At 42.6% G+C, this 27,855-nt stretch overlaps 4 protein-coding genes across 4 annotated transcripts in view; all 4 read left to right on the plus strand.

Annotated features, from left to right (window-relative positions):
- The window catches only part of ppm1lb (protein phosphatase, Mg2+/Mn2+ dependent, 1Lb), a 40,321-nt gene extending 36,979 nt beyond the window's left edge, over positions 1 to 3,342 (plus strand). The window contains exon 4 of the mRNA XM_086125564.1: positions 1,063 to 3,342. Within this exon, the coding sequence (XP_085981690.1) occupies positions 1,063 to 1,403 (341 nt within the window). The 3' untranslated portion in view covers positions 1,404 to 3,342. The remainder of the gene's footprint in view (positions 1 to 1,062) is intronic.
- A 1,349-nt stretch (positions 3,343 to 4,691) lies between these two features.
- LOC147197423 (ADP-ribosylation factor-like protein 14) lies at positions 4,692 to 6,864 on the plus strand. The gene is made up of 2 exons (XM_086125565.1): positions 4,692 to 5,074; positions 6,568 to 6,864. The coding sequence occupies exons 1-2, from the start codon at positions 4,760 to 4,762 to the stop codon at positions 6,862 to 6,864; spliced, it is 612 nt and encodes a 203-aa protein (XP_085981691.1). The 5' UTR covers positions 4,692 to 4,759.
- Positions 6,865 to 7,608: 744 nt separating this feature from the next.
- kpna4 (karyopherin alpha 4 (importin alpha 3)) lies at positions 7,609 to 21,725 on the plus strand. Its single transcript, XM_086125071.1, has 17 exons — positions 7,609 to 7,842; positions 13,032 to 13,076; positions 13,220 to 13,309; positions 15,488 to 15,517; positions 15,626 to 15,678; positions 16,049 to 16,144; positions 16,360 to 16,445; positions 17,226 to 17,312; positions 17,390 to 17,559; positions 18,319 to 18,363; positions 18,453 to 18,584; positions 19,567 to 19,695; positions 20,622 to 20,726; positions 20,822 to 20,893; positions 20,995 to 21,157; positions 21,239 to 21,330; positions 21,553 to 21,725. Exons 1-17 carry the CDS (start codon positions 7,774 to 7,776, stop codon positions 21,646 to 21,648), a joined length of 1,560 nt encoding a protein of 519 aa, XP_085981197.1. The 5' UTR covers positions 7,609 to 7,773; the 3' UTR covers positions 21,649 to 21,725.
- A 2,197-nt stretch (positions 21,726 to 23,922) lies between these two features.
- trim59 (tripartite motif containing 59) lies at positions 23,923 to 27,700 on the plus strand. Its single transcript, XM_086125102.1, has 5 exons — positions 23,923 to 24,086; positions 25,101 to 25,363; positions 25,434 to 25,655; positions 25,724 to 25,933; positions 26,971 to 27,700. The coding sequence occupies exons 2-5, from the start codon at positions 25,109 to 25,111 to the stop codon at positions 27,535 to 27,537; spliced, it is 1,254 nt and encodes a 417-aa protein (XP_085981228.1). The 5' UTR covers positions 23,923 to 24,086; positions 25,101 to 25,108; the 3' UTR covers positions 27,538 to 27,700.
- Positions 27,701 to 27,855: the final 155 nt, after the last annotated feature.

A 27,855-nucleotide genomic window follows, 5' to 3' on the forward strand; every position in this document is an offset into this window, starting at 1 on the left:
AGCAAGCAAAGAATATAGATTAAAATAAAAAAGAAGCATGCTGAAACTGCAGATTGAGATATTTGGTATTAAATGTACTAAATACTGTATGTTTTTTTTTTTCAAACTGATATCCGCCACTCAGTTGTTTGGTGAGAATAATCATAAATAAAACTCTGATGATAATTAATCCATGAGCAATGAGAAATAATGGTAATGATGAATAATAATATCGTAAGAGTAAGGATGACAATAATAAAATATGGCACAAATTCTAAAGACATATTTTCGTTTTATATATATATATATATATACATATGTTGTACATTATATAGTCTATTGCAGCCTGATGTCGCGACCTCAGCATTTTTAAAACGCTAGCTATGACCTTGCTTGCTTGGAGACGAGGAAACGTCGTGGCCATGTAAGGAAGTCTGAATATAATCCAAGCGTTTTCCGAGACAATTCCCCAGTCGAGGATCTGTTGCAGCCACACAGGTCATGTGGCAGCAAGCACAGGAAGTGATGTTATCTTATACTGAGTTGTTGGAAACTTTCCACTGGAATTGACGAGAATTTGGGGGAATGAGGGGAATAAACCAGGGATTTATAAATTTATTTTAGCTTAATCTTGACTAAAAGAACCAGATTTCATGCAATCAAAATCAATGCACATAATGTAGCAGGGGTTGCATCACTCTTTTTTTTTTCATCACGAATGTGAAGAGTATTTTGTCGCAGATTTTTTTTTCTTCAGGTCTGTACTATAATTGTTTTTTTTTTTAATCACAGCAGAAGGGAATGCTTTGTAGTAATCTATAATTCACCCCCAATGCTAATAACACAGAGCTAGATGATAAAGAAGATAATGTTTGCCTCTGACTATTGCTATATTATCTGTCTACATGTGTCAACGGCATTTTTGTTGTCTGTTCAATCTAAGGCAAAGCTGAGTGGTTCATTTTAATACGTAACATATAAATGTTTACTTGGCCTGTAAACTTCGACTGGGAGTGGCAAGAAAGAGTTTTTTTTATCATTTAGATATCTGTCAGTCTCAAAATTGATTTCTCTTGCTATCAGGCGGCTTCATCAGTTTCAACGGCTCGTGGCGCGTGCAGGGCATCCTGGCCATGTCCCGCTCGCTGGGCGACTACACCCTGAAGAACCTCAACGTGGTGATCCCCGACCCTGACATCCTTTCCTTCGACCTGAACAAGCTGCAGCCAGAGTTCATGATCCTGGCATCAGATGGCCTCTGGGACACCTTCAGCAACGAAGAGGCCGTGCGCTTTGTCCGCGAACGCCTGGACGAGCCGCACTTCGGCGCCAAGAGCATCGTCCTCCAGTCGTACTACCGCGGCTGCCCCGACAACATCACCGTCATGGTGGTCAAATTTAAAGGCAAAGCCGGAGAGCAGTAGAACAACCACGTCCGTGTTCTGTGTGAAAGAATAAGCACCATACCTGAATTTTGGAGAGAGAATCAATTTTAATGTACCGGTAGATGTTTAAAAACGGCATCAAACCATGCGTCCCTTTCATTTTAGCCCTGTAATGCCTGACCCATCAAGGAATAGCCAGAAAAATCTGATTTGGGGGAACTGAGATGTTCATTAAAACCCTTATAATAAAAAAATCCTAAAAAATATTTTTGCCATATCATGTTTTAGATATTTGTCGTATCACATTGATAAGCATTATGTAGATTACATCTGAAAATGATCATTTGGGGAAAATCATATTTTAAACCTGCAGTATCAAATTTGATACAAATGGCATTATACGGTTAATGCCATATTTTGCATTCATTTACCACTGAGAATTCTTTGTGGGAATGATTATTGATTATACTAAAGCAATAGAGACTAAATGGAATTTTATAATAATTGCAAACCCAAGACGCACATTTGATTAGGTCCTAACTGCAGTGAAATCCGTTTATAGTGGAGTATGAGTTCCTGACCCACCTGCGGTAGGTAAAAAGCCACGATATAGGAAACCAATTAAAAAACAAAAAATGTTTTTGTAAAGTTTATCCCTCTCCACACAAATGTATTAAAACATACTTTTTAAAGTATGCCTCAGCGCCTGTTCTCGCTCTCTGGCTTACACAGTTCTTCAAATAAGAGGCTCACACTGCCGGTTGAAGTTAACTGTAAAACTGACAAATAAAACAAAGGAGAATTAAACATTGGATGTTTCCAGACCAAAATGTCCAACCAAACTGGATAGCTACATCTCGTGAGAGTCTGTTTGCTTAATGCTAAGATACAAACGGCATATCCGGGAAAATAAAAATTAGCATACATGTTACGGTAAAGTCATTCTAAACCTTCAAAGAACTGCTACTTTTCCACTCATGGAGGAGCCACACATACAAAACCGGGTTGACAACAATGCACACGGTCATACAAAATATTCACTCTGCTATGTGACCCGTGTTTTAAATGACATACTTGGCATAGGATTTCATTGTCTCGAACATTTTCACTGTGTGTTTGTCAGGTCAGATGTTTCAGGCCCTTGTGATTGCCCAATGTTAGTCAAGGTTTGTACAGCAATAGGAGCCACCACTTGTCCCGATAACAGAGAAGGATGAGTGCGCTTGTACAGCATGGGACTGACACGTTTTATCCTTTTTGAACGTTTTAGTTCATAATAAACAATTGGGGCAATTTTTGTTTTCAGATTGTTGATGACTTTTTACTATTTGTTTTTCTAGTCGGACCTGATTTATTCGAACGTTTGCTCTGTTACTTGTGCAAATGTTGAACACAATAACACAAGGTCACATTATATGAGTGTCCAAATGTAGTAACGTTTCCTTCATAAACAACGCATCTTTAATGACACTCAACTAATGGTTGCCGGATGACGTAAACACCAAAGGTTTGTCAGAAATCATGATTAAACGCAATCTACAGTTACATCCTAGTAGCGATCACATTCAGTTTTTCTGAACCGTAAATGAAACAAACCTTTGAATGAAGCGTATTACTGTTGCCTTCTTTTTAACAGTTTCCTGTAATATCTGCTGCCATTTTTTTTTTCAAAATGCGCACCCCCGCATGATTGTCTCACTCTAATAAGTAACATGTAAAGTAGAAATGCTATAAAAAAAATGTCTCAAGAGACAAGAAAAGTAAGATGAATGTACATAACAGCGAGGTGCATCTGTTCGGATCTCCAGTTTGGGGTTTTCTCATTCAAGCCTTTGTCATTCATTACAAACATTGCAGAATGTTGGATTGGTATTCGTATATGTGTGCTTTCATAAAATGTACGGATTTGGGGAAAACATGTTATTTTAAGGTGTAATTCAGAAAAAAAGTTGACATTAAAACGAGAAGGATTACGTGATTTATCTGTGTGATTCTGTGGTATTCATTTCTGACATTGAGGGTTTCCACGATTGCTATGTCAAAGAAGAAGCCAATTTTTGGATGAGCCTTAGATGCACAATAACCTTAAAAGGTGAACTTAATTTGACGTTGTATAAACTTTTGAATGCACATATCCAGCTGTTCAAATTTTGATCTGAATGTCTAAATTCGGCCCGGTAGTCCAGTGGTTAGCACGTCGGCTTCACGGTGAAGGGTTCAAGTCCAGCTCCGGCCTCCCTGTGTGGAGTTTGCATGTTCTCCCCGGGCCTGCGTGGGTTTTCTCTGGGTACTCCGGTTTCCTCCCACATTCCAAAAACATGCATGGCAGGCTGATTGAGCACTCTAAATTGTCGCTAGGTATGAGTGTGGGTGTGGATTGTTGTTCGTCTCTGTGTACCCTGCGATTGGCTGGCAACCAATTCTGGGTGTCCCCTGCCTACTGCCCGAAGACAGCTGGGATCGGCTCCAGCACCCCCCACGACCCTTGTGAGGATAAGCGGATCGGAAAATGAATGAATGAATGAATGTCTAAATTCACAACAAGGTGTTGGATGCATTTATGAACCAATGCATTTTCTGGTCCATTTAGAATTGGTATTAAAACAGTCTGCTTTTCAAATTTTGACATCACGAGACCAAGGCAACGCTGAACAATTGATAACGGTGATAACTTCAAAGCGTTAAAAAGGATGGTGTTAGATGGAAATGGCAACTACGCTTATAGAGCACCACCATAAAGTTGCAAAAAAAAAAAAAAAAAGTTAAAGGGCGACTGGATAAGTCATGGAAAGGCATAGAAGTGGACGTTCTTGGACATTTTCACGGATCAGTGAATAATGCTATTCATTTCCTTGTTAAAGAGCAGCAAGTTGTGCAAAAACAAAACAAAACAATGAAACATCGAATGGTCGGACGTGCTAAAATTTCTAAAAGGTCAAATTAAGTTAATCTGTAAAGGTTCTAATACACTTTAGGTTCATTCTGAAATTTTCCCAGAAAGCAAAATATACCGTTCATGACCACTGCCAGGCTGGTAAACAATCCGGATGTCCCAAATAAGTACTTCCGATTCTGTTACTGCTGGTTGAATGACAGCCAGGGACAGGTGTGATCTGACTCCAGTTACCAGAGCACAAACTACACGTCACACTTCCCAATTGCACTGTCACTTTTGATATAAATAGCTTTACGAAAAGCTGCGGAGGGCCGAGGAGAGTCCCGTCACAACAGAGGGGTGGGATCACTTTAAACTGTGTGTACATAAAGCATAGTGGCCGCATACTGAGCCTGCAGACAGACAACACTGCAGGGACCCACTGGGCGCTCGAGAGCTTGGCTTACTCTGCGTTACGCAACAAGGCGAGCCCATTCTACTTTTTGGATCCGGCTCAGACATGGGGATGAACGGTTCTAAGTCTCGGGGGCAAGTGCATGTTCTGATGCTGGGCCTGGACCAATCCGGGAAGAGCACCTTGCTCTACAAACTCAAGTACAATAAGAGCGTGGTGACGGTGCCCACCGTGGGCTTCAACGTGGAGACACTGGAGACAGACAGGAGAAGCCCGGGTCTTACCGTTTGGGACGTAGGTGGGCAGAGGAAGATGAGGCCTCACTGGGAGCATCACTATGCTGACGCAGCTGGGCTGATGTTTGTGGTGGACAGCGCGGACCAAGGGAGACTGGATGAGGCCCGCAAGGAACTGCATCAGGTAATTAAAGATGATGTTTGGATTAAGATCATTCATATACATAAACTCTCCGGACTGCACTGCAGGATTTATTATGCACTTCACTGAACAAGCATCGGTTTCTCTTTAACCCTTTATGGTGAAAAAATAAGATAAGATAAAATAACCTTGTCTCACAATGGAGAAATTTGCAATTTACAGCAGCAACATTTGAAAGGAAGAAAGTAGAAAAACAAAAAGTACGTGGGAAACCTTCAGCCTGTGGGTTCAATACCGACAAATTAAATTTAGGTGTGATTGTGAGCGCAAATGGTTGCTTGTCTCTTTGTGCCCTGCAATTGGTTGGCAACCAGTTCAGGGTGTCCCCCGCCTACTGCCCGAAGACGGCTGGGATAGGCTCCAGCACGCCGTGACCCCTTGTGAGGATAAACAATTCAAAAAATGAATGGATGGATGGATTGATGGGATGAACCCCAGAAGATTTTTTCAAAACAAAAAGCGTCCCCGGTAGTATAATGGAATGGTTTCTGCAGTTATTATAGTACTGTATAGGGCAAAAGGTGAGTCCTTTTTAAAATGTATTCAACCCTATCATGCACCCTGTAACCTGATAACATGATAAGCTGTCCACACTATAGTAACAACTGCTCCCTGAAAGCGTTTAACTCTCTTTCGTTGTGTGTAATGACTACCAGCATTTTTTTAAAATTCTATACGGTTTGGTTAGGTTGCAAAAGTATTGAATTATATAGACTGAATCGGAGCTACAGACCGATGTCTTATTTTCCGTGCCGATACCAATTATTAGTTGTCAAAAAAGTTGATCGCGGATATTCGGAACCAATATTCATTTGCGGTAAATGGAAAGATATTGGAATTTTTAAAAATACAAATCCCAACACTTCCTTTTAAATGCCTTTTAGCTTGTTTAGTCAACAACTTTTTAGATTAGTAACATGTTGAGGGGCCTTTACTTGTAATCCTAATCATACTCCAACCCCAGCCCCCAATAATAATAATAATAATAATACATTTAATTTTTAAAGCGCTTTTCATCGTACACAAAGACACTTTACAAGAGTTTAAAACAGTGCTTCTCAGTTATTTTCTGTTATGGTCCCCGTGGAAGAAGAAAACATTTCATGCACCCTCAACTCTCCAACAAATAGTATCACGTGTCTATAAAATTGGAAACATTGCTTTATAGTCTGTAACGGAAACGTTTTGAAGTGCATTAAATTGTCTGGAATTTAAAAAAATAAATGAGCGCACCACTTCATGACTTCGGTTTAATTTTTTCATACCTTCTTAGTGAGCGGTGATGTCCTGGCGCTTCATATTGGATCTCCCTCACCGGTTCACCTAAATGATAAATTTAAGGTTAACCTTAAATTAGACCAAACAACTCATCCAAACAATAACTACGTAAATATTTACAAGCACACATTTTGTGTTCATTTACTGAGAATGTCATGTGGCAGAAGGTGACACATCCCTCAATCGTGCTCCTACAGATGCTGAAGTTCGAGAGCCTAAGAGGAGTTCCTCTGGTCATTCTGTCCAACAAACAAGATTTGCGCGGGGCTCTGAGCTCCGAAGCGGTCTGCCAGAGGCTGGACCTCAGGCAAGCATGTGAGGGGGACAGGCCATGGTTCATCCAGCCCTGCTCGGGCATCACGGGCATGGGGCTGGAGGAAGGCTTCAGGAGAATGGTGTACCTGATAAAAACCCCGTTGAGACAGACACAAGAGGACATCCAGGTCAAGATGAAGTTGAAAGGCTTCAGGATTACGGCCTTGTTATGCGGCTAATGGATGACTTTATCTCATGATTAATCCAATCGCATGTTGAGTTCAATCATATCTTCCTGCCTCATCGATATAAGGAAATTAAAGTGGGGCATTTGAAGATAGAATATCTGAACACAGCAGGTAATGCTTGCTGTGACACTTTAAGTGTCATTTGGGGCTGTTGGGATACTTGAAAAAAATGTTGAACATATGTTTCAAGAAAGCATTCCTGAATGTGTGCATTGTACTATGCAATCAAGTTACGTTTATGCTTTGCAGTACTGTATATCTATTTGGAATGACTCTCTCACAAAACGTCAGTGCTTGTACATAAAATGCTTATTGATTATTTGAACAGGCTGGCAGTCAGTTCAGGGTGTCCTCCGTCTACTGCCCGAAGACAGCTGGAATAGGCTCTAGCATGCCCGCGACCCCTGTGAGGATAAACGGATTAGAAAATTGACAGATGGGTTGATTATTTGAACACTAACTTGGCTGCTTTGTTGTAACACTGTCTTAAACTAAAATTGCTATTCATATGTATGCATTTATTTTTATTTCATTAAAAAAAATATATACATATATATATATATATATATATACGGTATATATAAACATAAATCAACAAATATGTGTGACAAATGAGTCATGTTGACGTTGGAATTTGGACACAGCACGATTCCGAAATCCGTGATGGCGGGCTGGGAACAGACCAATGGGAGCAGAGTGGAACCCCCCACCCACCCTTCCTTTCCGCCACCGGCAATCCCAGCATGCACCGGCCTTTCCAGCAGTAGCAAAAATAGTCCGTTAACGAGCGAGCGAGAGAGAGCAAAATAGAGCGAGAGAGGCCGAGAAAAGGAACACGGAGAAACGCTAGCTTAACTGGCTAATTCCACGAGTGAAATCAAGTGCGCCGCAACCGCAAGCATGGCAGATAACGACAAACTGGACAACCAGCGCCTGAAGAATTTCAAGAACAAGGGTCGGGATTTGGAGGTAAAAAAAAACTGAAAAAAGACTGAAGTCACGCTCTTTAAACAGGGGCACCGCGGCTCCATAGCTCGCCGCCAACTTCGCCCTCTTCCCTTCCCTGTGACGTCGTTTCTAATTTTCATCATCGGGGAACTTTGCCCCGAGGCTTCAACTTGGCCCTCCACTGAGAGCAGTTTTTAAACCCCGACTTCTGCTCAATGATTTGATTCTCGTTTTATTCACCCTATTTAGACAGTTTACTGAGAAAGTATCAGAGAGAATCTGCTAACTCGCTTGCTAGCAGGATCTATTAGCTCGCTGCTAAACAGGCCCACAGTGGACACGCTCCCTCTTGTGAAGCAACTGAGCGTTTGAACTCGATGTGTTCTGCTGCCAAACGTTCTAATATAGAACCAAAAAACGCAAATGAGTGAACGAAATGTAGATATTGAGGTGTAAGTAAATACTGCGGCGTGTTAGCTTTACGTCGAAGCTGCAGTTTAGCTAGCGCATTTTAAGCTTGGAGCACCCCCCCCCCGCACACACACACACATAGCCTTAGCATAAAAACAATGGCGTGGAGGGGTATAATTTACCTCTAATTGTCCCTCTTATCGCCGATTGTCCAAGTATACTACTGCTAAACGGGACTAAAAGCATGGATATTAGCAATCCAACAAACGGACATGGAAGGAGCTAAACCCTACGCTAGCTACGGATTGACATGATGTATATTATTTTGCACTGCACTGCATTGATTGCTTTGCACAACCCTCGCCGACCATTGTTTTGTTTATAAGCGGTATACTGTATTGAGTCTGCATATGCGCAGCATGGACGGATTCATTCCTGTTTGACAAGTGTTTTTTTTCATGCTGCAGAGCAGTAGGTTGGTAGGCCGGTGCACGGCAGCTGTCCTGTCAATGACTACATAAGAGTCACTAGTACAGTCTAGGCCCATAAACATTGGAGTGTTGACCAGTGTGTTTTTCTTTCTCAATACCACCACAATGGCTTTAGAATTAAAAGAACATGTTTTGACTTGAACTATACACTTTCAGATATATTTTGAGGGTCTTTACATCCAAATCAGATGTGTGTGAAATACAACAGTTTGAGTATGTAAAGCCCTCTTTTTAAAGGACCAAAAGTAATAGGACATTTGGCTGCCCAGCTCTTTTATGATTAAGTTGGCATTTATTGGGTATTAATTGACAGTGTTACTACCGATAAAAGTAGCAGGATGATTTCTTTCACTATTGTCTTTTACTATCTGCTTTTCATCAGCCAATTGCAACTCATTTGATGGCGCTCCAGAGTGCAGATGGACAACATCCCACCTGAATCTTACCCGATTGAGCATGCGGTTCAATTGCTGAAGACATAAACTAAAAAAAAAGAAAAAAAAGAAGCCCATACAACATGCAGGAACTGCAGACAGCTGCAGCCTGACTGAACATTAGCAGATATGAAATGCAGCGTCTGCTGATGTGTTGTAGACGTCAAGCTCTAATTGACTGCAAAGAATCTGGGACCAAGTATTAAAAAGTGATGGTTTGATTCATTGTTTATATGTCCTATTACTTTTGGTTCTTTAAAGGATGTGAGGCATATTTACCAGCAGTTTTAATTCCTACACCATTCACCAGATTTGGATGTAAACCTTTGTGAAGATAAGCGGCTTGGAGAATAGATGGATGGAAACTGAAAATGAATGAGAAAAGTCTGCAATTAACTCATTCACTTCCAAAGACGTTTTTAAACATCTTTTCAGACTTGGTCCAGAATTGGCTGGTACTGAATGAGTTAAAGCATATCCTGTGCATTTCATTTAAAATCCATTGCGGTGGTGTTTATAGCTGAAGAGATGAGAATTGTGTTGATGCGTTGATATACATGGACCTGACTCCATTACCTGGTGTACCACAAGTCATTATGAATGGTAATCATTTGGACTGTGCACATTGCTGCTTATATGGCTCTTGTGATTGGGCATGCTTGGGATCTGAATGTGACACAACAAAATTGCCCAGCACCATGATACCATGGACCGTGATACCAATATATTATACTCATTGCGTATACTGTGCTTATCAAGTGGAAATTCAACTCCAAGTCCACTTTGTTTCACACCGCAAAGATTGAGCGTATATACACATGCCGACAAGTGGTGACGAGATGTGGACAAAATGCAATATCCATCCATCCATTTTCCGGTTGCCAGCCAATCACTGGGCACACGGAGATGAACAACCATCCGCGCTCACACTCGCACCTCGGGACAATTTAGAATGTTCAATCAGCCTGCCATGCATGTGTTTGGAATGTGGGAGGAAACCGGAGAGTACCCGGAGAAAACCCGCGCGGGCCCGGGGAGAACGTGCAAACTCCACACAGGGAGGCCGGAGTGGAATTGAACCTCTGCACTATGAGGTCGACACGCTAAACACTGGACCACGGAGCCTCCCGAAAATGCAATATCATGATCATTTTATAGCCCAATGGGGTCCCACCTGATAAATCGATCAATATTGGCCCTTATAAATTAGACAAGAATTTTTTTTTGAAGTCTTTGAAGAGCTTTGAAGTCAAGGTGGCGCCCGAGTAGGCAGCCGTCGGCAAGTGCTCTCATGAGCCTTGCTTTTTTTTTTTTTTTTTTTTGGTTTGTTTTGTCACTTTGTGTTTGTTGTTGCGTCATGTGGACCTGATGTGGACTTTTTTCAGCATTTTTTGGCCACGACATTCATCAAGGAGGAAACTCTGTGCTTGGTGGTTGCGCCTTCTTGGCAGCATGGGTATACCAGCACTGTTTTTGCCTGGGAGGAATGTCGGCGCCATTTGACTGTCGTTGCTGGACAGTCCCGGGGCGGTTGTGTCTTGCGCCTGTTATGGGCAGCATTTTTCAGAGCCCCACTTTGTTCAGCGGAGAGATCGGTGCTGTTGAACGGTCTGCGGCTGGATGGATGTTGGGCTTGAGGAGCCGACGATGAGAAGAAAGGAGCGTTAGCGCGGAGCGCCGATGCGGATGTGGAACTGGGAGTCGCGGCTTGGAATTGAAGTGGATTTACATGCGACAGGAGATCTGAGCCAATCTCTTTTTGGTCAATGGACGCTACAGCTTCGTGTTTGCTTTCAAAACTTAGCTTGTAGCAGACGTGTGCACATTTTCAGCATGACGTCTCTGATCCACTGGTGAAAGGACACTTTGATCCTCTCCTCTTTCATCTATAACTGCTTCAGACAACAAAGTGTATGCAGAAAAGTGGTGAAGATTGCACGACTGTGTCCTATGTGTTGTGTTGTGTTGTTATTGTTATTCTGACTTCAAAATGGCGCCGCGTGAGTGGCTGCCTTTCCAGCAGCTCCTATATTTTGTTGTTCTACTTCTTCCTTTCATAACTTTGCTGCTGTGAATCGGGAATTTCTCCACTGCGAGACTAATAAAGGTTTTCTTATCTTTTTTAACATACATGCAAGCACACTACCACACAAGACAAAGATTCATTCAAATATCCATTCCGGATAGTCCGGTTTCCTCCCACCTTCCAAAAACATGCATGATAGGTTGATTGAACCCTCTGTATTTTCCCTAGTTGTGATTTGGAGTGCAAATCATTGTTTATGTGCGCCCTCCAATTGGCTGCCAACTAGTTCAGGGTATGCCCCCACCCTTGCTGTCTGAAGACAGCTGCGATTGGCTCCAGAATGCCTGCAACCCTTGTGAGGATAAACTGATCAGAAAATGAATGGGTGGATAGTTAGTTAAATTCTCCCCAAACAATTTCAGTGCTGCATTAGGAATGTGTGGCGGGTTTCTCTAAAAGTTTTTGCATGCTTTGTTAAAGCATGTGAAATGGCTCGCCAGTAACACAAGCTGAGTCACTACATAGCTATTGGGAGTCTTGTGTTTGGGTGCTGTCATGCTCCATGCGGCACACTTGAGGGGGCTGACTCGTGCCGTTGAAGAGGTCCATTTAGCCGCACTCTTACTGCTCAAGACCTGGGTGGACTGCAGAGGCCAAATTTGCTTGGAGACGGTGGCACATCTCCAATTTGTATGTTGTAAATAATGAAAGTAGAAATACACTGTCAAATTGTGGTTGCAGAACTCTTACAAGTAACATTTCCCCATAGATGTCTCAAGTTTCAAGCTCCTTACCTCAGTTGTGAAAGTGATTGACGTCACAGATGCGTTTAATTTTAAAATGTTTAACAGCCACTCGTGTTAAATATAAAAAAAAAAGTTAACTACTCTTCATAATAAAATGTATGTACATGACAGCACATCATACGTCTTTGTCGGGACGGACACGTTTTTTAAAATAAGTGTTTGAAAACAAGTCAGGCAAAAAGCAAACACCCAGAAGTTAATCCTCATGCTTGAAACTCGGGCCCGACTGGCTCATCGTCCGTCTGATTAAATCGGCCCCAAAACAATGACCTATGTTTGGTGACTGTTTTTAACGTTAAGTGCTTTAACCATTTATACAGCAGTTATGCATATATAACAGTTTTTTAAAAACTATTTATTTACACATAAATCAAGACAATAAAACCTTGTATCCTTAAACATATACTAATGAACGTTGTTGATAAGGTCACTCTATAGACCTGTCATTCGAAACAAAGCAAATCTTAAATTTTATAAGCAATGCAAGGAATTGACCTGGATGTCACTATTTTCCACACAATCGAAAGCCAGGGTTTATTAAAAAAAAAAAAGAAATCCAAAGATGTTGCCACATAAATCAAACAAATGTGGTATGACACATTCAAATACTGGTAACACAAACACAGTTATGACAAGGATTAATGTCCTTGGAGCTTAATTAAATGCATTGGGCCACACTGTGTATTCTGACAACCAAAAAAGAGAGTTTTTAAAAAACAAAAACAAATTTACAATCAACCCCGGCTATTCATGGGGAATAGGGCCAAATATTGAACATCCGTGTGTAATTGACGGCCATTGAAATGCATTGGTGATGAAAATGTTTTTTTAAAAAATTAAATGAATCGGACGATTCATCTGTAAATTTTTTCCTGTCAAAAATCGGGATTGGCTTAAAAATCCATATCTGCCAGGCCCTACTTTCAATTGAGTTTGACAACGCATTCTTGAAAGTTTGAGCTATTCTTTTTCTTTGAAATCTCGGCTTGAATGTTGCACTTTTGTCCCGGTGCTCATGCTGATCATACTTTTGTCTTCACAGTCTATGAGAAGACAAAGGACGGAGGTAGTGGTGGAGCTGCGAAAGGTAATCGACATCATACGTTGACTTGAATCGCATGTGTAAGATCTGCACTCTACTGCCCAGCCGAAATGATGCACTGTTGTTCTGATCGGCGAAGTCAATTAACATGCGTGAATTGAACTTTTCTTTTTGTTGCTTTTCAACAGAACAAAAGAGACGAGCACCTCCTGAAGAGAAGAAATGTGCCCCACGAGGACATTTGCGAGGATTCCGATGTGGATGGAGATTTCAGATCGGTAGGAATTTGAATCACCAAAGTATTGACCTTGATGCTGCCATGAAATGGAAAAGAAATGTCACTAAAACAGCTCAAACTTTATGTAGCGCTCTAGGGGCACATAAGTGGATTTGTCTTCTGTTAGATTCCCTTTCTTGGTGGTGGGCGGGAAGCAGTTTAAACAGACATCATGGATAGGCAACATAAACCAAATGTGTACCCGGAGCCTGAGTGCGCCATAGTATCTCGTCGCTGTTCTGTGAAAAACGTGTGTGTCCATTTTTGTCATGTTCCAAAATGTTTACGTGAATGGGATGTCCGAAACGTGGGCAATACATATTTGTGTGGAAAACACTTGTAAGCTATGAATAATGGAAAAATGCAAAGTGCGATGTTAACTAAGTGTGCCTTCTTATGCCAGTTAGCCAGCAAATGCAAAACATGAGATACAAGTCACGTTAATGTCAAAGAAAAAGGCAGTATTTCGTAAATTAAGCTCGGCAAAACCTTCCTCTTTACTTGGATTTGGGCTTGCGCGGGTTGCTGGTGTGTCGTGCGTTGATTTGTCTTTGTGTCAATGTAGTTTTTTGGAACCATGGTTGAGGGTGGCGTTGAGGAATATGACTTCTGCAGTAAAATTAAGCCCACGGAGCATGTATCCCAGACCATCGAACAAGCTGCTGCTTAACTCATTCACTCCCATAGACGTTTTTAAACGTCTTTTCAGACTTGTTCCAGAATTGGCTGGTACTGAATGAGTTAACAGTAAATTCATATAGTTTAACATCTTAGTTCTTACTAAACGTTTAAGCGTAAGATAAAGCTCAGTTTACTCTGCAATAATATACAAACTTGATGGCCAGATTTTTTTCTTTTTACATTTAAGTTTACATTTGCATATCTTAATTTTGCACTTAAATGTAGTGTGAATATTACTTACTTGTATAGTTTTTATTCAGCTATAATAAAGCATATTTTATTCTACAGATAGAACATAATAGAAAAAAAATCATTATTTTGTGAGGTAACTAATTACTTTTACAAGGCAGTGACTGACTTACTAACTTAATTATATTTTTAGAACAAGCAATTTGTAACGATAGCTACTTTTTGGAAGTAACTTGCCCAAAACTGCCATTTCTGACCTCCTATGTTGGAGTTAAAGTAAATATTTGTGAAAAACGCTTCTAGGCATAATAGAGCAAAAAATATTACGTACGGCAGTGACCTACAGCAACTCCATGCCTGTGTTCTCGTTTTGTATTTGACGGTTTGTCCCATCGAAAGTGCATCAGAAACAGTGGGTCTCTGTTCCCACACGTGAAGACATTATAGCATCTTAATTGCAAATCATTTGTTTCTTTCCACTCCCCCAAAAAAATCTCCAAAGTTGGGGTATTCATTAGTAATGACACGACTGCATGCAATGCCGTTTTTTTCAGCCCAGAATGCCCTTTGACTTCCATGTGCTAGCTGATTGCTAGCATGTTTTGGTAATTGATAACCAGCCTTTCCACGTTGAACAAAAAGAGCGCAAGGCTTGGTGGGCAGGCATCAAAGAAGCCACTCAGCACTTCAGAGATTCAATCTGGCTAACCGCTCAGTGCTATTGAGTGGGCTGAATACAAATGGCCTACTTAATCGTATATCAACAATGACGCGCGACTGGCGCACAGGCGCGAGGGTCTTTTTGTGGGAAAAGTCGGCTCGCTGCTCGATTTAAAATACTTAACATACCGGCGACCACTTGGCATTTAACTAAGTGTGCCGCTCTTGCTTTTGTGGCATAATAATGTCAAGTATTTTATTTATTTTTTTATGCTTCTGATTTTAACTTTCAAGTCCATGACTACGCCATTTTAATTTCCCTGAGACTGTTTTAGTCCTTCAGCCCAGTGATTTTGTTCTTTTTTTTTTGTAGCTGTTCATCTTTTTATGTATCCGACACGGTACATTTCAATTGACATTTTCTACTTGGATGTAATGGGGTCAATGAACTTGTATTTTGGCATCGGAGAAGCGAGTTAGTGTTATTTGGTGAATGATCATTAGTTGCACAATGTCGACTAGGTTCGGATGTCGTTCCTCATCCCAGTGTTCCCTCAATAAAACTTCCTTCCCACTTGTCATTGCAAGCAAAATCAATATGAGGAAGGATACTCTTGACTAATGACTTTTCTAAAATGTCCCTTTTCAGCAAAACACCTCTCTTGAAGCAATAGTGCAAGTAAGTTCTCACGTTTTCTTTCTTGCTTACTCCATGTCATATTCAGTGTAGATTCTATCCTTCTCAATTAAACATGAATATATTAAACGTTGCTGTTTTGCATTGTAGAATGCCACCAGTGATAACCAGGGCATCCAGCTGAGTGCTGTTCAGGCTGCCAGGTAGGAGCACACGCACACATGTACATCTCGGCAGCCAAATGTTGATCTGGTTTTCAGCAGTCGAGATCAATAGTCTGTATCTAGAAAGAGGTTAAGAGTCCGAAATGCTCCTAATTACAACATTGAAAAAATTCTGGCCATTGCCATTATTTCTTAGAAGACGCCCCAAATTCGAAGTACTTGAACAGTCGCACCTTCCTATTCTGCTGTGACATCCGCACAAAAAACATGTGACGCACGCATCGAGCGTTTCCATGTTGACATTATTCAAATTCTCCAAATGCTTTGATTTGTTTGCGCAGTTCTTTCAGCATGCATCAAATTGTATGTGTACATGAATAATGGAATGTTGTCTGCATGTCTCCATTAGGAAATTGTTGTCCAGTGACCGCAACCCTCCCATAGACGACTTGATCAAGTCTGGGATTCTTCCTATTCTTGTCCACTGTCTGGACAGAGATGACAAGTAAGTCCTACGTGTGTTTCGGCTATGTAGCGTTAGTGTTGTACGCTTCAAAGATAGGCAAATGCCAGTGGCGCTCGGCTCGCCGGGGATGTGAATGGTGATGCAAATGTGCTCCAGTTTTCACCTTCGAGGAATGTCATCATGCACAAATGACTCTTGCTTAATGTCTGATGTTATTAAACATTGCCTTTCGCTATGGTTCTCCTCTTCTGCAGCCCTTCCCTGCAGTTTGAGGCAGCCTGGGCTCTGACCAACATAGCGTCTGGCACCTCGGAGCAGACCCAAGCTGTGGTGGAGTCCCGTAAGTTGTATGACACACTCATTTTCTTGGGGTGTGGGGGGGTTTACTTGCTTTACGGTGTACCTGGGATTATGAACGGCACACAACCTCAGAATATGTGACCACATGACACAAAAAGGCACCCTCAATTACTGCCGTACTTAATTTTTTAAATTTGCTTCATATTTATGCCCCAGACGTGTTTGTCTTACAAATGTTTACTGTAATTATGGAATTGCGGAATTTCCCCTTGGGGATCCTTATAGAATCTCTTATCTTAATTTTGACTTTACTGATAACTGAAATAATTTGCATAATTCAGCATATCACTTTAATTATTCTGAGACTGTTTGTTTCTTTTGGTTGGCAACAGTTTGAGAAACAGTTACTTCAACTTTTTTCAAGTCTATTTATAGAGTATTTTAAAACAACCATTGCTTGCATACAAAGTGCTGTACATGGATTTAAAATCAGCCATACAAGTGTAGAAGTGTTTTTCATGACAATATTTACTGTGATTATGACTTTACTGTTGTGTTGGCAGAGGTTAGTTATTGACAGTAGCGCGTTGCTATGGATTATGTTGGCATTTTCCAAACGGAACTCGCATTGTAAACTGGGGACCTCCTGTAATTTTTTCTTTTTTGTCTCAAGTGTCCATTTAGAAAGATTTTTATTCCTATCACGTGTTTTCATTATCTTTACCTTTATTTCTGTAATAAGAAACGGTTCCACTTCCAAACAACGATGTTGATTGATGGGCAAAACACGTCTCTCTCACTAAGCTGCTTGTGTTTGCAGACGCTGTGCCACGGTTCCTGAGGCTGCTTCACTCTCCCCATCAAAACGTGTGTGAGCAGGCGGTGTGGGCTTTGGGCAACATCATTGGTGCGCTGTCGCCGACAGGAGTAACTTTGCCATGGGATAAAAGGTCAATCTGACACGTGTACGCATCTCCTCGTCAGGTGACGGCCCACAATGCAGAGACTACGTGATCGGCCTGGGCGTTGTCAAGCCGCTGCTGTCTTTCATCAGTCCCTCCATCCCAATCACCTTCCTGCGCAATGTCACCTGGGTTATGGTCAATCTCTGTCGGCATAAAGACCCTCCACCTCCCATGGAGACCATCCAAGAGGTTTGAGGGATTTTTTTTGACACCAATTTGAAATATTCTGCAATTTTCTCATTACTGGTGCAATTGCTGTGCCTTTTGGTGATGCAAAACAACATTCTCAATTATACACAACTGAAAATATTTTGTTTTCAACAAATAACTCATCCCAACGGTAATTTTGGCTCAGGCTTTGCTTCTTGTCCCTGTTCTTATGTGGATTTTCTCTTTCCACATTCCAAAACTGGCATGTTGCGTTCATTCTTGGCTCTTTAAGTTGTCCGTGAGTGAGTGTCGAGGGTTGTTTGTCCATACATGTCCTCGCCTGGGAGGAGAGAAGTCCAGGGTGAACAAGGTCTCTCTATGTCAGCTGGGACAGATTTTGGAGTATCCTAATGAGGAAAAACTGGATAGAAAATTGATGGGTGGCTTCTGGAGGACTTTGAAGGACACCCCAAGACAATTTAAAATTTTGTACCTAGCCAGTTTCAACTGTGTCAAAGCAGTGGACAAGGAAAATAGTTCGTCTGTATTTCAGTATTTGTGGATAATGTATACATAAGTAACATTGAGCTCCTAGTCCAGGTCCTATTTATTGAATATGAGTTTTTAATCTTAATTGACATAGCTTTTAAAGTATTGCATTTAGCATCCTTATACCTAAAAATACAATATTATCTGAAAATGCAGATCAGGAAGTTCTCAGCATTTCAGTTCGAACAAGTCTCGCAGAAATGTTTTCCCCTTTTGAGCATCTCCATAATTTACATATTTTATCCATAGATCCTGCCAGCTCTGCGTGTGCTGATCCACCACACTGACGTTAGTGTGAGTAAACTCTTGTGTTTGACTGTTGGAGGAAGTCTTGCTGCAAGGCAATGAAGTTCAACATTTCACCCACCACACACTGCTTCCAGATCTTGGTCGACACGGTGTGGGCTCTGTCCTATCTGACGGACGCTGGGAACGAGCAGATCCAAATGGTGATTGACTCTGGCATTGTCCCTCACCTGGTCCCACTGCTCAGCCACCAGGAGGTCAAAGTCCAGGTAAGAGAAAGGCTATACAGAACTACAGTATACTTTCTTTTGATGGAGGCGCGGGTACCCGCAGCGGCTCCTCTTGTTGTCTGTTTAAGAGGGAGGAAATTTCATCTACATACAGCACATTTGACAATAAAGTTGTACTTGATACTTGATATACTGTAAAGGTACCAACTCAATGGCAGATTACATCAAAAATGCAATCAAATTAGTAGCTTTGCAACTACCGACAGACCACTTTGTGTCATGAAACATGATACAGTATGTCAACGAAACATGGATCGCACTTAAATCACTCAATTTATCATATAAACGGATCAATAAAACTTAGCTGTATCGAATTAAATCTTACTCGGATCTCCAGTTTGTAACATAGCACATGCCAACCGGTAGGAAAAGTAAGATAATGCCTACTTATGACGTGATATCACGCACCAGTGGGCGTTAACACTCGGCGGTGCCTCATTATTAAACATAGTTTCGACTTTCTTTCGGTTCAAAAATTACAGCTGAATTCATCCTCTTAATATCTGACCGCCTGACACCTCTGCACGGATGCGTTTTTACTTGCCATGGATCAAGTAGCCGCACACTCATCGTCTCAGTGCGTGTGCTCAAACTTCGGACACACGTAAATCAATGTTAACGGCGGCACACATCTGACAGCCATCGGACAGTTCCTCGCTCACGTGCTCCAACATACGACAGCAGCCAAAACATCACAAAATAGACAACACTTGGACTGAGTTTTTATTCCCTGCCCCCCTGCACATGGGAAGATTTAACCCTGCCAAGTGAAAAGCATCAAGGATGTTAGAAATCTGAAAGCTAGCACGGCAGCGTTCTGTGAATCCCCCCTTGGTGTCAACAAAGTAATAAGCGTTTAAACTGCAGCCTCTGCGATCGCGCCTTCCCAAAACGCAATTCTATTGCAAATGCAATTAATTGTTCAGCCCAAGCATTAATGAGATTATACCCTCTCATGCAGACCGCTGCCTTGAGGGCCGTGGGCAACATTGTGACTGGAACAGATGAGCAGACGCAGGTGGTGCTAAACTGCGAAGCCCTCAACCACTTTCCCGCCCTCCTGTCGCACCCAAAAGAGAAAATTAACAAGGTGACACACACATGCACACGTCTGGCTGCGTTCTACAGCATGACGTCGCTGGAAGTGATGACATCTGAGACATGTGCTAGTGCGAAAGGGTTAGGTGGGTGAAATGAGATTATTAGAGTCAGATGACACATCACATCGAAAACTACGAGGACGAGGACGACGACGATGAGGACCACAGCCTACTGCAGTTGTAGTTGGTTAAATACCGGTAGAAGGGGGATTGTAATTGGTGTGTGTGTGCGCGTGTGTGTGTTGGTGACTGATTGTGTAACTCCGGTAAAAGGGTCGGTGGCAAAAGAGTGCTGAGAATCAGCCCTGCTGATATCGGAGTGCATCTGAGACCTGTCACTTTGAAATAGAGAGGCCCATCTTGTGTGCTTTGTGACACGGACGATGATTAGAGCCTCAACACCGCTCTCGCCCCACCCACTGCACGCAAGTCTCTGCCAGACATCCACGTAAAGTCTGGCTTCTGATCCAGCTCAGACGCACTGTAGATCGAGTGACGCAATTGTTAAATGTTCGAATGCCGGGATCCTTCGCTTACAAGTCTCAACAGCATGCACTGAGCTAGTTCGAGCAACAGTGTGAATACGCGTGGTCATGTGGCACAAGACACACTTAGTTTTGAATCCATGTTGAGCAGTTATTTTGCATTTTCAATTTGCCGGGGGGGGGGGGATTAAGTATCTATCTATTTATTTATTTAAATGATCAGTGTCTTGTTTTATTTTTGCATTCCAATTGAAAACAGAAAGAACTATTGATGCACTGGTTTGCCATTCTTTCTGTTTTCACTTTTGACTGTATTACAGTGCTGCCACAGGAATAGTCCGCGGTAAACCGAGGACACCTTGCATGCGTTTTGAAAATATTGGACATATTTTTCTGTGGGCAGACCAAACGCCTGTATCTTTGTCCTGTAGGAGGCAGTGTGGTTCCTGTCAAACATCACAGCAGGAAATCAACAGCAGGTGCAGGCGGTCATTGACGCAAAGCTAGTCCCCATGATCATTCACCTTCTGGACAAGGTAAACACCTGTCATTGTTTTAGAAATAAAAATAAAAAACACGGCACAAACCATTCGAAATTGGAAAAAAAAGTTTACTTGGTATGTATTTTTAGGGTGACTTTGGAACCCAAAAAGAAGCAGCCTGGGCCATCAGCAACCTTACAATAAGTGGGAGGAAAGATCAGGTACAAACCATTTTTGGGCCTTATACAAGGTTCTTCTTTATGCTGAAGGACAATGTAGTTAAACAATCTCAACTTAATATTCTGACTTGTGGTGCATTTAGGTGGCACATCTGATCGATAAGCAGGTCATCCCTCCATTCTGCAACCTGCTCACGGTGAAGGATGCCCAAGTGGTGCAGGTGGTCCTGGACGGCCTCAGCAATATCCTGAAAATGGCTGACGACAAGGCTGAAACCATTGCTAATCTCATTGAAGAGTGTGGCGGTGGGCTCCACTTGCATCAGGACAATAAGCGATCCTCATTTTATTTGATGAGTTTGGTTCATATCGGATTTTTCTGTACAGGTTTGGAGAAAGTGGAACAGCTGCAGAACCACGAAAATGGCGATATCTACAAGCTAGCATATCAAATTATTGATCAGTTCTTCTCATCTGATGTAAGTTGAAGGCTCTGACCACACTTGTTTGGTGTTAAACATTGTGGAATACCCTTACACACAGGCGGCTCACCAACTCTATTACTACTACTACTTCCTCTCTTTTTTTTCCCTCTCTTTATGGCGCATGGTGCAAGTGTTGCGATTCGGACTTTTTTTTTTCTTTTGCAAATATGCAGGTATTTTGTCACTTGATATTCAATCTTTTTCTGTGTGACTCAGATTGACGAAGACAACAGCCTGGTCCCCGAAGCCATCCAGGGTGGAACTTACGGCTTCAACTCCGCCAACGTGCCAGCTGAGGGATTCCAGTTCTAGACGGCATCCGGGGTATTCTGGAGTTTTGTTCACGATGCAGCACTCTGTTCAACATAAACAAAATTAGGCGAGAGAGAGAGAGCGAGAGTGTGAGAAATTTGATCCATTGTGCTTGGCTCGTGGGATCCATGGCTGCATCTTATCTGAGAGAGAAAAATGTGTGGATTTCATTTGGCATTCCCGGGGGAAAGCAGCCCAAATGAAGTTTGAGTTGGCGAGTGGGTGCGAGTGAGAATGAGTGGCTACATGTTGCAACAAAAAAAAAGAAAACAAAAAAACATGACAAAAGAAATCAAAACCACCTACATCGTAACATGTTTCGATATGATGACACGACAACTTCTGTAACTGAAGCGACGACTTCGACGTCCGCCCGCGGATAACCAACAACATGACGACGAACTCTTAATTATGAAAGGAGCAATCATCACAATTCGAGAGGGCACCACCTTCCCCCGATCGGCCACGCTATCAGACATGTGTGTGAATGGAGCCATTGCGTATGAATGTCTGGACTCAGCGCTGAGGAGCCAGGTTCATCTCCTTCCCAACAGGACGTCGAGACGGGACACCCTCCTCCTCTCCTCCCCCGGGGGGGACGGGGCCAGGAGTCCGGCTGCGTGTCACGTGTGTGAGCGAGCGAGCGAATGGTCGGATGGGTTGTGTGTGCGTGACTGGAAGTGTGCGAGGACGCATGCGGGAGACGGCAATGAGATTACAAATGCGACATCTTGAGCGAAAGAAACGCTGCGAGGTTTAGACAAGGAGAAAAATTCAGCCTTTGAGGCTGATCCTGAAATCCCTGAAACTAAGAACTTTGGATACGGGAAGAAGAAACAAACAAAAAAAAACATCAGTGCAAGGATTTTTTGTTCTGTTTTCAGTTACTATTAATTTGCTATTAATTGACACTGGACATTGCTAATGGCAGATGCACAAAGGCCATGCATTCTATTATGAAGATGCATTTGGTGGCTTTGGGGGCTTGTCTTTTTTTCCTCTAGCGTCTTCCTTTGTGCGTGTTTCTCCCCCCCCCCACCCCCCGACGGCTTCTGTAAAGGCGAGCATCGCAACACACCCTCCCATCACAACCCCAAAGCTATGCCACCACATACAGGCTTGACGCTGTGAAATTGTTAATGTTGAAATGATTGGTTACATTTTAATTGAAGTCCAGCAAAACCACTGCTTTGCAGGTTTATCGCCATAGCTTTGATTTATCATGAAAGGGAAAAGTGAACATGGGCCATTTTCACATAGGATTGTGAATCTCATAACCCTTGCATGTACCCACTCAATGATGGCAGTTCCTTTTTTAGGATCTTTTAGTTTCCTTAGACTTGATACAGTGTCATTTTTATTTTAAGTAAACTGCTTAAATGTTACACGTTTGCCCTTGCCTTTACCCTATCACCTCCTGCCCTCCCCATGTCCCTTGTTAAATAATTTGTATGGTTTTGCACATGTACTGCAAAGTGAGGCCTCTTTGTGACGATTGGTTGGTCTGACCTGCCAGTAGCCTCGACAATATGCATCACGTTGACCACAATCTTTGTATTTCAAGAGTCATCCCAGGAAGGTTTTTTTTCTTTTTTAACGTGGTCATTGAAGAAAAGAATTAATTTCTTTCTGGAGAATTACCGGTATCTCAGACTGAGGGAGTCTGACCTCGGGCTTTTTTCCCCCTTTTCTCTTAAAGGTCCAAAAGGTGTCCAACTGTAATTCAGTGGAACCATTATTAAACAAATCTTGAACACTATTTGCAGTATCTTTAGTATATTTGGGAGTCATTTAGCCCCATCATATTTCCTCCTAACTAAATGTACAAACTTAACTCATCCAATTTTTGTCTTCAACTCGAGCCACTGTAATAAGAAAAATTACATTTTGTGATCATGAAATTTCTGTTGGACATGGGTCGGGGGGGGGGGGTTCCCCCCCCCCCCTCAGCATTCCTCATTAGCTGAGACGTGATTTCAAATTTACAAATTAAAAACTATGACACTGAAGGTAAGGTGGTTTAACACAAATGTTTTGGGGGAGATAGGCTACAGCTTAGGTTGTCTGGGAAAAAATAAATAAATAGTGAACCCCACAGTGTGAGCCTATTTGTGTGTTCTTTCGAACTTCTGGTGGAAAAATACTGACTCGCTTCAGCCGTTAATGTCTCAGCTGATGTTCAAATTTGGACTGCCAGAAGCCTGATTGGTTGAAAGCCGCGCGTGCGCACCGAAGGAAAGACTGCGTTTTCTGAAGTCTCATACTGTATTTGAAACATCAGCGACTTAAGTTACCACACGAGAAAACACACGAATAACGAGTCTTGATTTCTGGAGGGGGAAAAGTCGATTTTCCTAATAACTAAATGCAACGCAAAACCAACCGGAAACGATAAAAACAAAAAACACTGGGCACAAACGCCAAACTTGGAGCTGACGGTAAGTCTGTAATTAAATATATACGAGTTAAATTGTCCGCAGCAAGTTTAGCGTTAACTGCATGTGACAAACATGACAAAAAGGTCTTGCTAACGTTTTGCGGACGATGCTAGAACAAACATGGAAAACATCACAGCTGTAAAAGGGTTGTCACTAATGAAGCGCTTTTCTACCTTGGGTACTCAAACCGCTACACAGTTTCCTCATTTAACCAAGTCATGGTGTGTTGACCCTAACTGAAGGAGACCGCTAACGTAACGAACTGCTTTGCACTTACTTCATCGTCTCTGCAAGTGTTACACAGAGGAAATGCTTTTTTTTAATTTTATTTTTTTTAAGATAAATCTGTATAACGGTAATCTGATTTGAAAGCCTGCAGTACATTAAGATTTCTCTTCTTTTTCTTTGATAGTCTTTACTCATTGATTCAGAGACCCAATTATTTGTACACAAACTATTAAAACAACTTTCCATAATATGCCCCATTTTTAAATATTTCTAATCGCAATGGATAAACTTTGTTGATGATACTATCCAATAGTCTGATGCAGCGGAGTTGGACAACCACAATGAAAAAAAATTGGCATGGAGTACTGATACCAGGTTTCAGCAGTGGGCTGAAACGGCCTCATATTAAAGTATTGGGTACTTATGAAGGTTGCCGATGCCAGTCATCGATACTTAGGGCAAAAAATAAATCTGACATTCAAAAATGTCACCCTTGTCAGTAATTGGCACTACACTGCGGCGGTTTGACACATCAGCGAATCATCATGTGGGTCAAAAAGACAGAAAGTTTCCTGTCGTTCTTTTAATAGATATCAAAATTGTGTAACAGTGATATCGGAGAATTTTCAAGTTATTACTGTACTCGTACTGGTATGGCGCTGAAAAAGAAAATTATATGCAACATCCTTAGTATTGACAGATGGTGTCAACCATTTTGAGTCTGTGGTTGGATTGGATGTGATTGAGAAGGTGTATCTGATGTCTTGTCATCGCTTCCCCCTTCAGTCTCCACCATGGACAACCTGGAGGAGGACCTGACGTGCTCAGTTTGCTACTCTCTGTTCTCTGACCCACGAGTTCTGCCGTGCTCGCACACATTCTGCCGGGGCTGTCTGGACAGCTTGCTCCACGCCTCGCACAACTACTCCATCTGGCGCCCGCTGCGCCAGCCGCTCAAGTGCCCCAACTGCCGCAGCATGGTGGAGCTACCCATGGCGGGCGTGGACGCTCTGCCCACCAACGTGTGCCTACGCGCCATCGTCGAGAAGGTAGTTTTGAACCCCTGAATGTTCCTCCTAACTTCTGACGGATGTGTCGTATGTCGTACGTCTGTTTTAGTACCAACGGGACGGCGAGCCCAGACCATCTTTGTGTCCGGAGCACCCGAGGCAACCCCTCAACATGTACTGTGTCCAGGACCGCAAACTGATCTGCGGCCTGTGTCTGACCATGGGCCAGCACCAGGGCCACGCCATCGATGACCTGCAAGCGGCGTTTGATCGAGAGAAGCAGACCCCTTCGCTCTTGCTGGCACGGCTCTCTGAGCACAGATGGGCACAGGTGAAGGGAACAACGAGTCCTAATAGATGCGACAGAAAATGTCTAACTATTTTGTGTGTGTGTGTTAGGTGTGTGAGCTGGGCGAGCAGCTGGAACAGGACAAGGCCCACTGCGAGGCTGCAGTGAGGCAGGACCGACAAGAAGTAACTCAGTTTTTCCACATGCTGGAGACGGCGCTGGCCAGGAAGAAACAAGCCTACTTGGAGGTTCTGGACAAAGCCTTCGATGAGGTTTCGCGGGCCTATGACCCACTCATCCGCAAAGTCAAGGAGCTGCAGGTGCGTAACCCAACCCGTTCTCCGATGGCCTTTTGCAGTCGAGGGGGCGACAGTGAATGGATTAATCGTCAATTAATCGATCATCAAATAAATCAACTACTGTTTTGATATGGATGCATCACTTTGAGACATGAACTCATCATTGTCCAAATCATCAGAATTTCAGACTCTCGACAGTAAAGCTTCTCAAATTTCTGAAGTCCTGCATCGAACGAAGCAGGCAGATTTGTTTATTTAAAATTCAAAATAAGACCTTTGCGTTTACTTTGTGAAACAATGATTGGCATTTTTGCCTATTCTCTTACACTTTGCAGATCAATACGGTCACCCCCATTTTTTGTGGAAAATGCACATTGTAGGTTTATCGGCATTTGAAGAATTTTTGGGGGGCTCCCCCCCCCCCCAAAAAAAATCCACCCAATTTTCTTATTGTATTTCAATGGGGTATCACTTGCACACACATTTTGCTATTAATGGGCCAGCATGTATTTTGTCCAAATTTAAAATGGCTTTTTTTGGGGGGGCGGTAGGGGGTCGTCTTACATCTTGTCAGAAAGTGCACAGTCCTATGTGGATCCCACCCACACCCAGAAGCACTCATGGAAAAATTATGGGATGCTTCACTTGGCCATGCCTGCGCTGTACTATATTTGTCAGTTAATATGGCTGGCATAGATGGAGGAGCATTCATCTGTAACGAAGTCATTTCACTTTTGCTTCTTGTCAAGTGGGTTTAGAGTTGTACAGAGCCAATTTGTGTGGAAGTTGGAACATCCCGTCATTTATATGTCAAGGCCTAATTACAGTAAATATTTGTATGAAAATAGAATTCATACAACCTTCTCGTGCCATGTGGTGTCCCATTATTCCAGCGCAGTTCAGACTAGTTCATTATTTCCGTAACGTCATGTCAGGACCGTACACAGAGGAACCCCCCCTGTATGTGGTTCCCTTGGAAATTTGGCCACTTTTTAGTTTGCTGAACATTTGAGAGGACAAATGAAGGAAAAAGGGCTGTGACTGTTGGTGTGGTTCAGGAGGAGCACTTGGATCTGCTTTCTTTGGCGGCATCCGTTGAGGAGGAGGATTCGCCGCTAGTCTTCCTGGAGAAGGTTCACGTGTTCAGAGAGCGAGTGGACGACTTCACCGACACCAGTCTGCCGTCTGCCCTCCAAATCTCGGTCACTCCCCGAGCGGTCGACTACCTGCATCAGCATTGGCCCGCCGTCACTCTCAGCAGTCTGGACGAGGCGCCAGTTCCCAAGGTACGCTGCTGCCACCGGTGCGGCGGCGTGGCGGCAGACCCTCGCGGCGGACCGGCACACAGCATCTGCTGGCTCAGAGGCAGACTGCTTTTGCCATTGTTGTCACTTTTGCTGGTGGTGACGCTGTGTTGGCTCGGCGTGTTCAGCCGAGACCTGAGAGGAGAGCTCTTCATGCCCATCTGGGACTGGGCGCAACTGGCATACGCTCTGACACAGGCACTGGTACTAAAATGGTGCCGTCACGTTTTCTCTACAGGAGAAATGTTCTTGCAACAAATGACTGCCTTCTTCACAAGTCTGATGGCACCGCTCAACCTCAGTCTGCTATTTAGATGTTGATTTGCGATTCATTTTATGTCACAAAGAATGCCTTTGTACATTATTAGGAGCTTTAACAACCGTGCATTACACTCTTTAATGCTATTTTTTAAAATGTCATCCTGACAGAGAACTGCTTGTAAAATCTGTTAATTTGGCAAATTTGTAACTTTTTAATGTTGGACAATAAACTTTTTATATTATGCTCATCCTCACTTGGGTTGCATGTGATCTGGATCCTATCCAGGATTCCTACCGTTTAGGCAAGGCAAATACAGGTTATTTGGTAAATTGTTGTCAATGAAAGAGATCTCATAAACCCAAATAATCTGGTTTAAT

The sequence above is a fragment of the Hippocampus guttulatus genome, chromosome 12 (assembly GCF_054856545.1).
Source record: "Hippocampus guttulatus isolate MCC_2025c chromosome 12, RoL_Hgut_1.0, whole genome shotgun sequence".
Classification (NCBI taxonomy): domain Eukaryota; kingdom Metazoa; phylum Chordata; class Actinopteri; order Syngnathiformes; family Syngnathidae; genus Hippocampus; species Hippocampus guttulatus.